Source organism: Amphiura filiformis, chromosome 17 (assembly GCF_039555335.1).
Source record: "Amphiura filiformis chromosome 17, Afil_fr2py, whole genome shotgun sequence".
Lineage (NCBI taxonomy): Eukaryota > Metazoa > Echinodermata > Ophiuroidea > Amphilepidida > Amphiuridae > Amphiura > Amphiura filiformis.
In genome coordinates this window covers 53,955,815-53,971,350 of record NC_092644.1, presented here as the reverse complement: position 1 = coordinate 53,971,350, position 15,536 = coordinate 53,955,815, and the positions used below count along the sequence as shown (strand labels likewise).

Genomic DNA, 15,536 nt, shown 5'->3' with positions numbered 1-15,536 from the left:
TATTGGATTAAAGAGGAATTTTGTTCATCCATGAAATCTGCTTTTCACTACAATAAACTTTCTTGTTAACATATTACATGCTTCTACTTGTGCAATTAATGGATAATTACCTAATTTCTGTAGCTATTTATAACACATCTGCTTACGGAACTGGCACTTGCAAGTATATTAGTGGAAGAAGGGCCCAACTCCAGCTCGTATTAAGACCTGTACCGTTGCCATGGAAACATCATATATAATTTCGAATGTATGTAATATTGTATGTTCATGTATTAAAGGTCCCCTGAAGATGAAAACATTCTGTCTATAAAACTTTTCCAAATATCAAGTTTTTTCTTAATATCTCAAAAACAGTTTTGATGGAGTTGGGCCCTTCTTCCACTCAGGTATTCAATTCATATACCTGATTTACATATCAAAATTTGGTTGCCAGGAATCAGGATAGTGTATCAATTTGGTCAGCAACAATTTCCCCAGGATATAGAAATATTTTTACCTTTTTGGCAAGTTTTGAGTCTTTGTCAAAAGTTCTCTGCCAACTCAAACAAGAATGTAATATTGTAATGGGATTTTATACTTTTTAGTCAACAAACTAAATTCTGGGCACTAGTGTATTGAAAGGACAACACGAAATGCACAGGGGGCACTATTGAAGGAATAGTATAAAATGCCTTAACTCCAAGACTAAGCACTGACCTGTGGCATGTGTGTAAACCTTGGACAGCTTCATGACCAAAAATCCTTAAAGACCGTAAAAAGTTTGATATCCTGTCATGAAAAAGGGGATCCGAATGCACTATAAAGCGGATTATTTAAATGATCTGGTTTCTTAGGCAAAGCTAGAAAATCTGACAGTAACAATAATTGAAGTAGAGTAATTTTTATACCCAACGAATGATATCTGATAGAAACTGGTATTCTGAACCAGAATGTCACTAATGGAATCATCAATTGCTGTAAAGGATGAGTAGCTTCATTATTTTTATGAGGCCAAAATTGCCTAACTTTATGGAGCCAGTGCAGATTTAAAGGAGGCATGAACCAAAATTGCCTAACTTTGTGAGGCAAAAGCTGAAACTGCCTAACTTCATGAGGCAAAAGCTCACATTGCCTAACTTTATGTAAAACCAGGCCTAAACTAACTTTGTAGTAAAAAGGAGACAGTAATTGATCATCAGAACTCTCCAAAGCTTTACCATGCACTAACTGGGAATAAATGGATGAGTACGTTATGTGACAATAGTCATAATTTCATGAGCAAAATCTTGGGAGTGGAGTTTTCTTGAGGCTCTAACATTTAACTCGCTCCTCCAATCATGACTCTGTCACGTCGTACAGTATTATAGCACTTAGATTAATTGATTTTTGTGATAGATGTCTATGATTTTTAATTAATCCAGCTATTTTTCATCTCTTAACCCTATGAGAACTACCTGCCGATTGGTCAAAATGAATATTGTGTCAAATTTTGAACCAATCAAGGAGGCTATTAATAAGATTATCTGCAAATGCAAGCTTTGCCATAAATAGTTTAAAGCCTAGTCATAATTGGTAATTGAAATGAGCATTTCAAGTTATCAGCCAATCAGAAATGCTGTTAGATGACCAGCAGTGTCCAGGGGGTTAGGTTTTCCGGGAGTAGTGGCACACCCCCACACTTATCTATGCCCTGGATTTTTCACAAGCATTAGTATAGATCAACATCCCACACATTGTATCAAAAAATGTGCATTTGGTCAGGTTCTCCAGATTGTAAATGCAGGATTATCTGATGAGTTTTGGTTGGGCTGACGGGGTGACTCTTCTGCTAACACATCACCTGATAACGCTGCTGCTTCCTGTATCAATGAAAACAAAATAATTGTAATCAACTCAAGTTAACTACACCAGGCACAAGAAACTCGTCAGTTATATAGTCATCCTTGCTGTTCAACAACCTGATAATTTTTGATTATTCTGAAATATACATTTTGTTAATTGGACTTTGCTTTCTCATTTGACACCCTGTTCATGAAAATCGAACAAGAATTGATCAAGATATGCACCTCCAAACCCCAAAGTCAAAAGTTGCAATTTTCAATGGGAACGCATTGTTGTATTGCACTCAAGCACTACAGGCCAATTGAATTGTTAAAATTGCAACTTTTGATTTACGGGTTTGGAGGCGCATATTTAGTCATTTTTCCATTTTTTCCATTTTTTGTTTGACCAAAAAAGCAAAAAGTACACAAAAATATTTATGGCGGTAGCAGGTCTATTTTTTTTTTAATTATCCTTTTTTACTGAAAAAGAATGTTAGCAAGAAAATAAGAAAAAGTCTGTCCGTGTGTTTGTTTACTCTAATAGCATCCCAATTGAATTTGTTTTAACACCCCCATTCATGCATTTCATAATAAAATATCGTAACATGCCAAAACAAGACCATGAAAGGTCATGCACCTGGATTTGCTCCATTATCAATTGGCAATGTTTTGTTATTGCTTCAATGTTCAATCAAATGTTTTGCATACCAATGACCTATGCTCTAATTGGCTACTGATTTCCCGGACTGATTTACAGGTTCATGCTTCTATGCTTCGCCCAGTGACCCTCCCGAGTATTGATTGGCTGAATAGCCTGGCTGCATGCAGGTATGAGCACATAATTATGTGTTTACACATGTGCTTCTTGTCAATCACTATGCTCCACCCACTAAAACGTCAGTAATCCACCCGAGTGTTGATTGGCTGGGCTGCATGTTCTAAGCACGTGGACATAGCTAAACCCTGGGCATTTATACCCGGGCCTCGTGGTCTTTCTACAGGGGCCTTCTCAGGTCTGGGAAAAAGTGGTCTGGGGAGCATAATTGAAAACATTTTATTGTACATGTACTGGTACATGCATAGCACAAACTTGAGCCGGGTTTAGCTTTTGATACTGGCGTGGTAGTGGTGGTGGGTGACTGGGGGGTTGTGGTCTGTGTACGACTGCTGATACAATGACACTGTGCATGTTTTGCTTGACTTGATAACTTTATTATCACTTTTTTAAATATCGGGCATAAATATTATACAAATTTGAAAAAAAAAATATATTAATTTTTTTTCATATATACTAGCCCCTCCCTGGGTATAAGCCCACCCCCATTCATTGAGTGAAATCGCCCATCTAGGGGGGTGGGCTTATACCCGGGTGGTTAGGGTAATAGCACAAGACGACAGGGTGTCACAAGAATGATGCACAACTAAAGTTGAAAATTTTTTTGCTGAACCATGAAATGGTATCAGCCTATAACAGTGTATGTTACTAGGTTCCAAGGTTCCTAGGTTACTAGGTTACTAACTAACCTTTTGGTCTGAAATGGACATATCTTTAAATGCCACAAAGGTATGAACCCCCGAGTGATGTCAAATGAAAGAGGAAGGAGTAAAGAATATAATAAAAATATTTCCTAACGTCAGAGGTCATCTAAGGGGTCACAGGGGTCAAAAAAGGTCATTTTAACTGGAAATGCTCCAATTGAGCTGAAATTTAAATGAAATGATCCTTATGACATTCTAAACATGTTTAAAATATTTTGATATTCATTTAAGGTCATTAAGGGGTCATAAAGGGGTCAAAGGACAAGTTTTCACAAATGCTCCAATTGAGCTGATATTTAAATGCAATGATCTTTAGAGTCGGCAGCTTTTACTGTACACATTATGAAAATGGTGTGATAACTATTTGCATCTGACATATATACATGTACCACAATATACTGCCGAAGCCCCATGGTTCAGCTATGGTGCGGTAACCGCTCTAGTTATTTTTAATTTTCATAGTTTAACTTATTGCACGAAAGAAACATGTCAACAAATCAAATAATCAAAAAAAGGATCCGCACAATGGTCAAGTCTTGTTATCACTTTACTTGGATACACTGAATAATGAATAATTTCTTGACTCATTTGAAACATTGTCTTTTTCTTATTTATTCAAAAAATATATTGTTTACACGATATGCTACACATGGAACCAAGATTAAACAACACACAGTGATGAATTGAATAGGATGATTTCTATATAATATGAGGGGAACATGAAACTAATCAATTCAAGTTCCTCCAAGGTCCAGGCATATCTTTATAACCACAGGCCAAATCATAGGAAACAGATTGTGATACAGAATGACAGATTCCTTTTTAAATTTTGTGATTGCAGTACTTTTTGAGTTATAAAATAAAAGCATCTGATAATTTCATAGGAACCAATGACAAAACAAAGTGCCTCAAGAAATGTGTCATTAACTTACTGCATTCAAATCTCTATTGCGTGCACTGGTGCCTCCTGCCATTGGTTGTGATCTCATTACATATGCTGATCCAGGTCTAGAGAAATGGGCATAATCTGACTTAGGAATACTAGGATCAAAGCCTTTGACCTGTATGGAATAAAAAAAATCAATGATGATAATAGAATATCAAACAAACAAGAATATTCATAATTTAAAAAGACATAGTCTTGAAGGTATACAATCTACAGACCAACACTGCATCCTGGTCGTGTAGATGCACAAATCGCATGTGTACTTTGACAAAAAAGACAATGTTGGTTTGTTTGTTTTATTTCTTCTTTAACCTGGGACACTCAATCAGATGAAAACACAATTAATCATCTCTTCCAGCTAGGGAATGCCTTCTGACAATTCAGAGGTAGATTTACATATAGGGATACCAAAAGGACCATTTCCCTTCATTCGGACTTTGGATTGAATTCTTCTTCAGAAACTACCATTTTCATATTATGCCACAGATACATGTACTACGCTTACCAGAATTATACGCAATATCAGCACAGCCACACCCTTTTGAAGCAGATCTTGAATGTTACTCATTTAACAATCAAAGAAGTCAGAAACAGCGAAGCAATTAATGCCTTTAGTACATCCTCAATCCTTGTTTGTTTGTTTTACTTTACCTTTCTAACAATTTCTAATCGTATGAGGTCTGTCTTTGGTGTCCTTTTACACCCCTCAGCTGCAAAGAATGGCCAGATGGTCTCCAAAGCTGATGCAAAGTCTACTGGTGTTCTATTGTAATATAAATTGAAGAAACAAGAAACGATATAAATGGTATTGATTTCCATAAAAAGGTTGTGTCATTCCAGTGGTGAAACAAGACTTAAATGGGCAGCAGGGGAAAAGCAGACAAGAGAGGGCAAATATCAAGCCATTACTTAATTCAGTTAAAGCCATATTATAACATTTGCTGAGGAGAATGCCCTCAAAAAATGTTTAATTCTGGTTTTTACACGATTGTAATGTACTTTAGTTAATAAAGATACTCTGCAAATATCAAGACTTTAGGTGCTGTAGTTTTGTCAAAATCTGAGATTTTGAATAAAACGACGGAAGCGGCGTTTTATTATTATGATGGAAATATACACACACCCCGAGGATCGTACCATATTACAACCGTGGGAGTAACATACATGGGCGCTAGTAGTAAATTCCAATATTCTATGCTTTACCTCACTTGTTCGGCTCAAAATTAAAAGGGGACATATCTGACAGTAAAAGCTAACATTTTATGGAAAATAAATACTAATCTATTTTTACAGAAATCATCATATTACTTTATTAACAAACAAGGTTAAAAAGCACACACAAAACCCAGGACATGGCCAACATGCCAGTGCAAAGCAACAGCATGGACCAATGCAGGGAAAATGAAGCAAAAACAAACAATTACATACAAGATATGCAAAAAAATCATTTAAAAGAGCCAACAAACATGATTAAACATTGTTTCAAGAAAGCAGTAACACGTAAGTTGGTTCAAACTGATCACAAAGTTCTACAAAACAGGATAGTTGACAAAGCCATATTTTTATAATATGGCTTTAATTGGAAGGTTCATGATACCTACCTGATGTGGGAAGCCTAGAGGAAGATCTAGTTAAGCCACTGGTATCTATATTATATGTAGTTTTATATATTCAAAAATGTGGAAAGGAGAAATTAACCACAGCACTGGACATGTCATATTGGCTTTAGTTTTTCTCAGACTTTTTCTCTTTTTTTTTTTTTTTTTTTCTAGGATACTTAAATAATTAATGTTTTGGTTAGGGTACTCTGCTGCTTGAAAAGTCCATCAATTAACTGTCAATATAGTGAGAATGGTAGTGAGCTTTGGCAAAAATTGCACTGATCATTTCATAGCAAGTGTGTAGTTGAATTCAAATATCACAGATATATATTTTTGTGTGTCCTGTGGTTCTTGAGTTATGTTGTAAGGAGGGCTGGAACAACAACAGTTTATGTAAAACGTACATAACTCATTAACAACAATAAATCAAGAAAGTTTTCAAAGTATATGGTTTGAAGAATGAACTTTTGCAAAACATCAAAGTGTTATTTTTCAATAATATATGATTGATTTAGATAATGAACATAAATTTTTTTGGTTGCTTTGACCAATAATACCTCGTCTGCCCTGAAGAGGTTATTTCTGGGAAAATGGCAACCGAATTTGCTGCAAAATTGCTGCTTTATAGACCTATATGCATGTGAAAGTGAAAATGTGACACAATCTGGTCCATGGAGGCCAAAGATGACAAATTTGAAATTGAGATAAAGCCAAAAATATGGAGAAAAAAACAAGAAAATGGACATTACAAAACTTCGTAACTTTAATACCAAGTATGCTAGACCTTTGGTGTTTTCAGAATATAATAGCCTAATGTTTGTATAAGGTAATAATTATACATGTAGTAACTCAATTTTCAAAAATGCCTCCTTTGGCCTCCATGAATCGCAACCAACATTTTCTCCTAGAGGCCTAAAAATATATTGGGTCAGCTAGTCGGTCAGGAAACCCTAACCAAACAATTAACTATCCACGTACTGTCTTACCTTCCTCTACTATCCTGTAGCATGATATCAGGTTGATATTCCATCAGTTTCATTATAACTTTACCATGATCCTGGAAGGCAGCACAGTGAGTTGGAGTCCATAGTGTTCCACTGTTGCTAGCATTAAGATCAGCACTATAAAAAAAAACACAATAAAACACAATGGTTTTTTTCATGATGACATTATTGCCTACAACTTACAGGGACCTACATCATACATGGACAAGAAATGCAAGATACAGAAAAACTAGCAGACTCAAGATGGCTATACATCCAACAATGGTTGAACACAGCCAGGTGAGGTGAGGTGAGACGAGGCAAGGCGAGGTGTGATTTCTGTGAACTGTATTTGGTTGCATCACTTCTAACCAATCAAAAGAAAGGAGTTGCCTAAAACATACAAAAACAATCAGTCTCTAGATCTGTTTCTCAGCTCCACAATAGGTTATGGGACGATCATTCCATGCCAACTTTATATACCAAGGGGTGTACACCATACATAAAGCATTTTTCTTTTTGCCTAATAATATTGCCTGTTAAGAGTTTGCCTAATAATATCTATATTTAAAAACTAATTAGATTAAAAGTACTTACTCGTGTTTGAGCAGATATTCCACAATTTCAGAGTAGCCCCAGAAGGCAGCATTGCATAATGGTGTGAATCCATCTCTAGATTTCTGATTTACATCTGCACCTTGTTGCACTAAGGATTTCACTGCCTGTAATATTCAAAATAACAATATATAATAATAATATGATGGATTTGAGATTAGCTTCTCAAGCATTGATTAACCCCAGGCCCAGAGCGAATTACAAAGACCATGTATAAATATTGAAAAACAATGCATTTGATAGGTGCTGCAAAAAGATGGTCTTCAGACTTGATGAACACTGAAAGCTCTCCTGATGTTCTCTGATAACAAATTCCATTCTTTAGGGGCTGCAACTGACAAAGCCCTGTCACCATATGTAATTGATTCCATCCTACATGTTCCACACTAGGGACTGCAGCAGTGTGAGAAAGCTACAATGTATAACATTAAAGAGGGGATTTGAATACATTTAATGATTTTGAATACATATTCCACACATGTTCCACACCTAGGGACTGCAGTAGTCTGAAGGAGTAACATAAAGAGGGGTTTTAGATACATTTATAGGATGAGTACATGTACATGTAGGTCATCATGTATGCTGCAAGATTTGTATACTTCACAGAATATTCTCATTTTACTTCATTAAGGGGGTACTACACCCCTCGATAAATTTGTGTCTATTTTTCCATTTTTCTCAAAAACTAATAGCACAGTGGTAACAAAAGCTATGTATATTATAGGGGCAAGGAATCCAATTACTACACTGGAATTTCAGTGACCCAAGACAAATGGTTCGTTATTTATGATAAGAAATAAGGTACCGTTAGGATGTACCTCGTTTCCTATCATATATACTGAACCGCTTGTCTTGAGTTACTGAAATTTCAGTGTAGTAATTGGATTCCTTGCCCCAATAATATACATAACTTTTGTTACGAGTGTGTTATTATTTTTTGAAAATAAATGCAAAAATAGTCACAATTTTACCCCAGGGGTGTAGTACCCCCTTAAAGATAGTTAAGATACTATAGGAAAATTATTTCATTTGTGTATACCGTATTCGTCCGGTTGACCTAAAAAATTTTAAAAAAAAAAAAATTCAAGATATTTTGTATTTTTAATATGAAAATTGATAATTTGTATTCATGTCATACTCTATTAATGATTTCAAAATGCATTGAATTTGAATGCATTTTGAAATCATTAATAGAGTATGACATGAAAACAAAGTATCAATTTTCATATTAAAAATACCAAATATCTTGGAATTTTTTTTTTTTTTTTTTTTTTTTTTTTGAAATTCGAGTATAATCCCACCCCCCAATTGTGAAAAAATTTCACATAAAAAACGGGTGGGACTATACTCGGACCAATACGGTACTTTGTAGAACTTTCCCATGTACATGTGGGGTATACAGTCTACTTCTATGTGATAATCAGCAGAGTCCAAAAGTCTGGATTAATGCCGATGATACAGCGTAGGATGCAGATGCGAACATATGTTACGGTATTGCATATAATGCAATCAATTGATCAGTTCTGAAAATATTGCAGCTGCACTGTATGCCTTCACTGCCTTCCGCAAAGTTGCTGGGGTACCGAGATTTCCACGATAAATTAGGGGTTCATTCATATATTTTTATGACTAAATTAGGGGTTCATTCATATATTTTCATGACTAAATGGTTCTTTTATGCCCAAGGGGCCGCTTGTAGCCCGAGTCATGAAAATATATCAATGAACCCCATTCATACATACCAGAACATTTTGCGATTCTTATTTCATCAAAATAATAACAAAAAATAATAAGTTCTAAAAAACATGATTTTCCTTCATTTTTTGAGATCGCACATCCAGGATACCAGGCATTAACACTGTTTATGCCCTGCTCTTGACCAATCACACATGTTGTTACATAGTGAGAATATCAGGCCTTCATTTTTGAGGAGCCCATGGGAATGAAAGTTTACATGTAATTGCATCTGTCACTTTTTCAAATCAGATCCAGCAGTTTTTCATTTTTCATTATTACTTTCTTATTAAAAGATTTTAAAAGTGAATATTGAATGGAGGTATTGTTCATGAGTGCACACTGCACAGATCAAAGCTATGAAAGTATTAGTGGTATACTGTGGATACAATCTAGTACAAGGAGGCCCTATAGTGGAAATTTCAATTGAATGAACACATCCTGATATAGCAAGATGATTTCTTGCGTACACTTTGTGATGTACGCCAGTGTGTGTAACTGTGCATGCGTAACGTGGAAGTGAATCCAAGCATGTCAACAAACTCGTGATTGGTTAGTATCCCAAGGTCGTGCGTTCGCGAAATACGATTGCGGTTGGATCAAATACAGCTGTTGAAAGCTGTGTTCTTGCCCAGGGGGTCACTCTCAAACAAAAGTGCCTCCCACCCGCATCCGAACACCTCTGAAATGCACCCTTAAAATTTTCACATAACCAAATTGCACCCCTTAATGGCGAAACACATGCAAAATCCTACCCTAAATGGCGTAGCACATGCAAAAACCATACCCTAAATGGCGTCAACTGAGAAATAGATATTGATACCCTAAGTGGCGTAAACAGGGAAATGAGCTAATTTGATACTCAAGGTGTCTTTTTGATGTTGCAGACATATAGATACTGAAGAAAACATGCTCAAAAGTAACAAGAATCAATTAAAAAGTGGTGATTTTTATCAAATTAGTGCAAACTCACTCAAACAATAATATTACTAACCCCAAACGTCTAAGGATTTGGCTGAAAAAGGACTAAATGACGATGCCTTCTGAAAAAGTACCCCTTTTTCAAAAAGACGTTGACGATGCTGTGTGGTGAAAAACATACCCTTTTAGACGTTTTCTTGGACACGGGTGCGTAGCAAGTCAAGTAGTGAGTGACCCCCCCACACCGTCGATGTCCTATACGATAAATATAAATTTAATACTCCGTTGGTGAGCGACGGGCGAGTGGTAGTGAGCGACAGGCGAGTGGTATTTCACTGAACGCAAGAAAAGGAGTTCTATCTGATTGGCTAGCAATCGATCGCTTAGGTCGCTCAGTATAGTCAACTACAAACTCATGCATTCAATTCGATTGAAATCGATTATTCTATTATTGACGAAGATAAAGAGCGTGATAGTGTGTCAATAATGTACATTGTATTGCACCTGGTTTTACCAGCATTCCTTTATAAAATAATTTTCTCAAAGAGTTAAATACAGGGTGTCCCAAAAGTCTCGATACCTTTTTAAACCATTGTATCTTTAAGGAGAAATAGTATACAGAAAATATGAAAACATATTTAGAAAGAGGACATTTGGGCAATTTTTTTAGTACCAAATTTTCTAAAATTTGCATGTTGTAATATGAAGATACGAGCAAATGTTTATCATATTGGAAAATCGTTCTTTCAACCGGAGAAACAAAAACACTTAATTAAATGCAAACGAATTGTCAAATTAACACCCTCTTCTGCATTTGCTCACAATCCTAACAAAGTGACTTGGTAAAGTAATTTTCCTTATCTCAAGGATTTTATAATGTTTTGATTGAGTTGATACCCCTATCATTACTGAATTGTCACATTGAAACTCCCCTTTTCATTCTAAGTCAGAAGACATTATGCATGAATACAGCGCATTATGCAAAAATGGTTAATGGGAACAAATCACCAGGAACATTGTCAAATTGAAACACTATTCCCAACAACTTCACATTATTTTTGTTTTGTTCTTCCGTAGTTTGGACTTTGTTTTGTTTTGCAAGTAGTCTATTCGGAATATGTTCAAGATGTTCATCATATAAATTCGCACACTCGCGTACTCTGACGGTGAAGTACTGAATGACGCTTCTGCAAGTGTCTCTTTCAAGTTTTCTTATCTCACTCTTTATGTTTTCCTTCAAGTCGGGTATGCTGCGAGGTGCTATACACTCGGACTTCAAGATAACCCCACAGAAAAAAATCAGGTTGACTTAAATCCGGAGAATGAGGTGGCCAAGTTTGATCAGTTTTGAGGAACATGATCTTCTCATGGAAACGATTTTCAAGCCACTGGAGAGTCACTTTGGCTGTGTGTGGAGTCACACCGTCCTGTTGAAACCATTGTTTTGCTCTGCTACCCCCCCCCCCATTCCATTCAAGCGCATTCAAGCGGTTTGTATTTGCACAGTGCTGACATTTTGTATGCACGAATAAGTGATAAATGGCGTTGTATCAACATGACTTACAATATTCAACAACAAATTCACATTCGTTGGTTTTATGCGAAACGAAATCGGTCAAACTTACTCAAAAGAAGTTCAACGAACATTATCAACTCACTGGAAGCGCTCGAACACCATCAAAATGCTGCATAAAAACATTGTCAACTAATTCTTTAAGACAGGATCAGTACGTGATTTAGTGCGCTATGGACGAGGGAAGACAAGGCGATACACGAAATATTGATAAAGTAAGACGTGCTGTATCAGCAAGCCCAAGAAGATCTGTGAATGTTCAGAAAAGGAATGTCTGTTGTATGGTACTACGCGTTATGTGCCTATACATTCATCTAACATTATTTTTAAGTAGGAGGCACAAAAGGGGGCAAGTTTGGTACCATAAAAAATGCTCAAGTGTCTTCTTTCCAAATATGTTTTCAAATGTTTTGTATACCATTTCTTCTTAAAGATACAAAGGTTTAAAAAGGTATCGAGACTTTTGGGACACCCTGTATTATCAAAATTTTTACCCAGGATTTCAAATGTTTTACATCAAAATTGCAGTTAAACATATCCACAGCAAAATACCGGTCCTCACTAATTAGTACATTTAATTTCCAGTTAGTACATTTAAACGAAACCTGTGATTTACGTGACAACAAATAAAATTTTCTTACAATAGAAATATCATATGGGATACTGATATGGTAGGCCGCAACCGCCACAACGTGGAGCTGCTACGCGTAGCTGACTTTTTGTTCCGTGGAGCCAAATTGACCAATCATGTTAGAGTTTTTCATTACTCGGAGGTAAAACTGACCAATCAAGTACGACTTACTCATTACGTGAAGCGAATTTAGTCATTAAGAATTTGCCAGACGAGATTAACGTAGTTGCAAGATATCCTCGGTCACGATAGTTATGATTCAAAAAGTAATTTATGAAAAGTACGAACCAACTTATTATTAAGATGGACATGCACTCACAAGAAACTCATACAGTATAGCTAAACTCATACTATATAGCTAGGCAGAGTGGTGGTAAACCATGCACACAATTCTGCGATCTGCAGTGTATCGCCGGGAGCTGATTTGTACATCTTGCGCGGCGTGGCCTGCGGAATTCGACCTTCAGCAAACCAGTTCGGATTTACTTTATATACTAGTAGTAGGCCATACATACTGTAGTTACGGTACTGCCCGTTTTCCTATACACAATACTCAGTGCGCTCACCATTGACGCGTGACCTAGTGTATGTTAGAAGTATTATGCCATTGCCTATATGGCGTCACTGTGTAAAAAATAACCAGTCAATATTTAAAGTATTCTCTGAAATTCTAGAAAATATAGTTTTGTAACATTTCCTAAATTTTTAGCTAATTTAGGTGTTTGGAAATATTGGTACTTTTGTGTTTTAGGAAGGATATGTAAACGACAGATAACACCAAAAAATATGAACAAATTATTTCTAAACCGTGTTAAGTCTGCAAACCATTATGCTTCTCATTTTCAAGAACGCTGGTTAACAATAAGCAGACTATTGTCTCATTTCGTAAACAAAAGCCCAGACAGTATTGTTACCTTGCGTTAAGCTTTATAATCATTCACCCAACTGAAACTATAATACCAGCTCATTGTTCATTGCACAGGTAAAACAGACACAAGTGCAGTGTGTATTTAACCAGAGAAGATCTGATGTAACATAGTTGAGCTGTTTTCATTGAGTGTTATCTTGGTTTAATAGCTTTTAATGGGGTTTAAGTCCTTCAAAGGTCGTGGTGAATTCTACTGTAGACATGACTGCATCATGATTATTTTAAAGTCAACAACATTCAACAATATGATCACCGTGATAGTATGACAGTATCAGTACCGTGGGTGTCAGTGATCCTGGCCTGACACAGTAGACAAACAAACAAACACGCCACACACATGGCACATGCATGCAAGGTAACATTGACTATACACTAATCAAACAATGGTATTGATCCTGTACAACTGTTGGTGGTTTATTTACATTCGATTCATTTAAAATCCACATAGTAAACATTAATTTTGGCAAGAGTTTTCTCTCTCTGGAACGATGATGCATCAACTGGCTCCGCGTAATGAAAAGATCTAACATGATTGGTCAATTTAGCTCCATGGCGAAAAAGTAAGCTACTGCCGTAGCAGCTCCACGTTAGGCGATTACGACCAGCCATATACTGATCATGCGAAAATCATAAAACATAGAATAGAAACAGTGTGGCGGCTCTCAAAATCTCAAATTGTATGCATAGCCTGAGTCGCACGGCCTATCTCAAACAAAATCACCATGCGTAGTTGTTGAAAAACGTGAGGATTTATCGTACTACCACGGCAATTTTTAACACGAACATATAGGGATGATGACGGTGTGCCCCGGGGTGTTCTTGTAGGTGCCGATTATTGTGTAGTAGTCCGAGGTTGCTCAGATTGATATTCCCCAATATATTTTTGTGGAAATAAGTAGGAGATTAATTATCATCGTGACACCCACGTTGGAACCCAGTTGGAACCATTGGAGTACAGAAGAAATGTATTCATTAACGGGACTGAAGCAATGTGGCCATTTCTATGTTTGTACCGGGCAAGTAGCGGGCATTTTTCGACACAGAGATTAAATTTGTCCAAAGGTAAGCAAAGGGGTTGGGGATCGCATTTTTAACTTTGTTCTTTGACTAAATTGTTTCGGGGGTCACTAAAAGTAGACCGGTCATTTTGGGGGCTGTATTTGGTGTACATGTGACGTTTTGAACAGAGTAAAAAACGACCATTACTTTATAGTTGCAAGAGAGACTCGCTTTACCACATGCGTGAGCCACACATAGTTTCAGGATGTCGAATGTCAGGAAGGTGCGAATGAGGTGCCGATGGATGATGACGCGATTCAAATTCAATTTGCCAATTAGAATCCTATTTCCGCATATATGCCATAAACTGCGCCAAATCGGCAGACCGCTGAATTAAAGTACTATGGCTGCTGAAAACAATAAGCTTATCAATTAAATTATCATCCATAATGCATAAAAAGTCAGTATTCCCCCTTTTTTTGGCTACTTTCAATGCTCTGCTGATACATGCAACATAAGTATGGTCACAATTCACAATAAAAATACATTTTGTCTGTTTTAACAGTTTCCACTTACATTTAAATCTCCACTAGCGGCTGCGGTTGCTAGGTCCCTGGGCGCTGCCATTTTGTTTTCTACACCAGCTATACACAGCCAGATTCATGGAACACTTGGACCGTCGTGGTTTAATGTGACTGTAGAGTACCACCGTGGATATACCCCTACTACAATCACAGAATTGAAGAAGGAGAACCCTATACCGCCACATACAATCGCACCGTCAGCTATGGGGAGAAATTTGGGGTAGGCCTATTTGGGTCCTTGCCTTGCAAAAGGTCCGCGGAGACACGAAAAACAATTCTGCGTCTCTTCTGAAGCGAGTCTTGGTACTTGCGTGCAGGTCGCATCAAGTGGTCGAACATATTTTGTTTCAATGTTACTGGGACATTTGGGTAAATGGTCCATATAAGGCAAAATTGTGCAATTTGGCCCAAAACACGTGCACTGCATATGACAGGGCAATTATAGCCCTAAGGGGCTAGGGGCTGTGCAATAATTATGAGCCCCTCCCCCCCCCCCGGGTAAAATTTCCAAACAGCTCGCCAAAAATCGCTTGCCCCCCCCCCTCAGCCCACCAAAAATCGTTTGCCCCACCCCTCTCGCCCGCCAACATATCTTTGCCACCCCCCTTGCACATGCCAAATTTTTGGGATCCCAATTTGCAAACCTTAAATGGCCTATATACAGCTTTCGAAATTTCGGT

General features: G+C 37.0%; 1 protein-coding gene across 1 annotated transcript; it reads right to left on the bottom strand.

Moving 5' to 3' along the window:
* Positions 1 to 386: 386 nt before the first annotated feature.
* LOC140137985 (cyclin-dependent kinase inhibitor 2A-like) lies at positions 387 to 14,990 on the bottom strand. Its single transcript, XM_072159814.1, has 6 exons — positions 14,849 to 14,990; positions 7,469 to 7,593; positions 6,875 to 7,009; positions 4,939 to 5,050; positions 4,274 to 4,402; positions 387 to 1,838 (listed from the first exon to the last, which is right to left on the bottom strand). Exons 1-6 carry the CDS (start codon positions 14,897 to 14,899, stop codon positions 1,737 to 1,739), a joined length of 654 nt encoding a protein of 217 aa, XP_072015915.1. The 5' UTR covers positions 14,900 to 14,990; the 3' UTR covers positions 387 to 1,736.
* Between the last annotated feature and the right edge of the window lie 546 nt (positions 14,991 to 15,536).

What these genes read in the sequence shown, in the direction of transcription:
- LOC140137985 (XM_072159814.1), bottom strand. Translation starts at nt 14,899, where the DNA reads ATGGCAGCGCCCAGGGACCTAGCAACCGCAGCCGCTAGTGGAGATTTA. An exon ending in CCGCTAGTGGAGATTTAAAT is followed by an intron (nt 7,594 to 14,848) that starts GTAAGTGGAAAC and finishes TGAATATTACAG; the next exon opens with GCAGTGAAATCCTTAGTGCA. An exon ending in GCAATAGAGATTTGAATGCA is followed by an intron (nt 1,839 to 4,273) that starts GTAAGTTAATGA and finishes TCATTGATACAG; the next exon opens with GAAGCAGCAGCGTTATCAGG.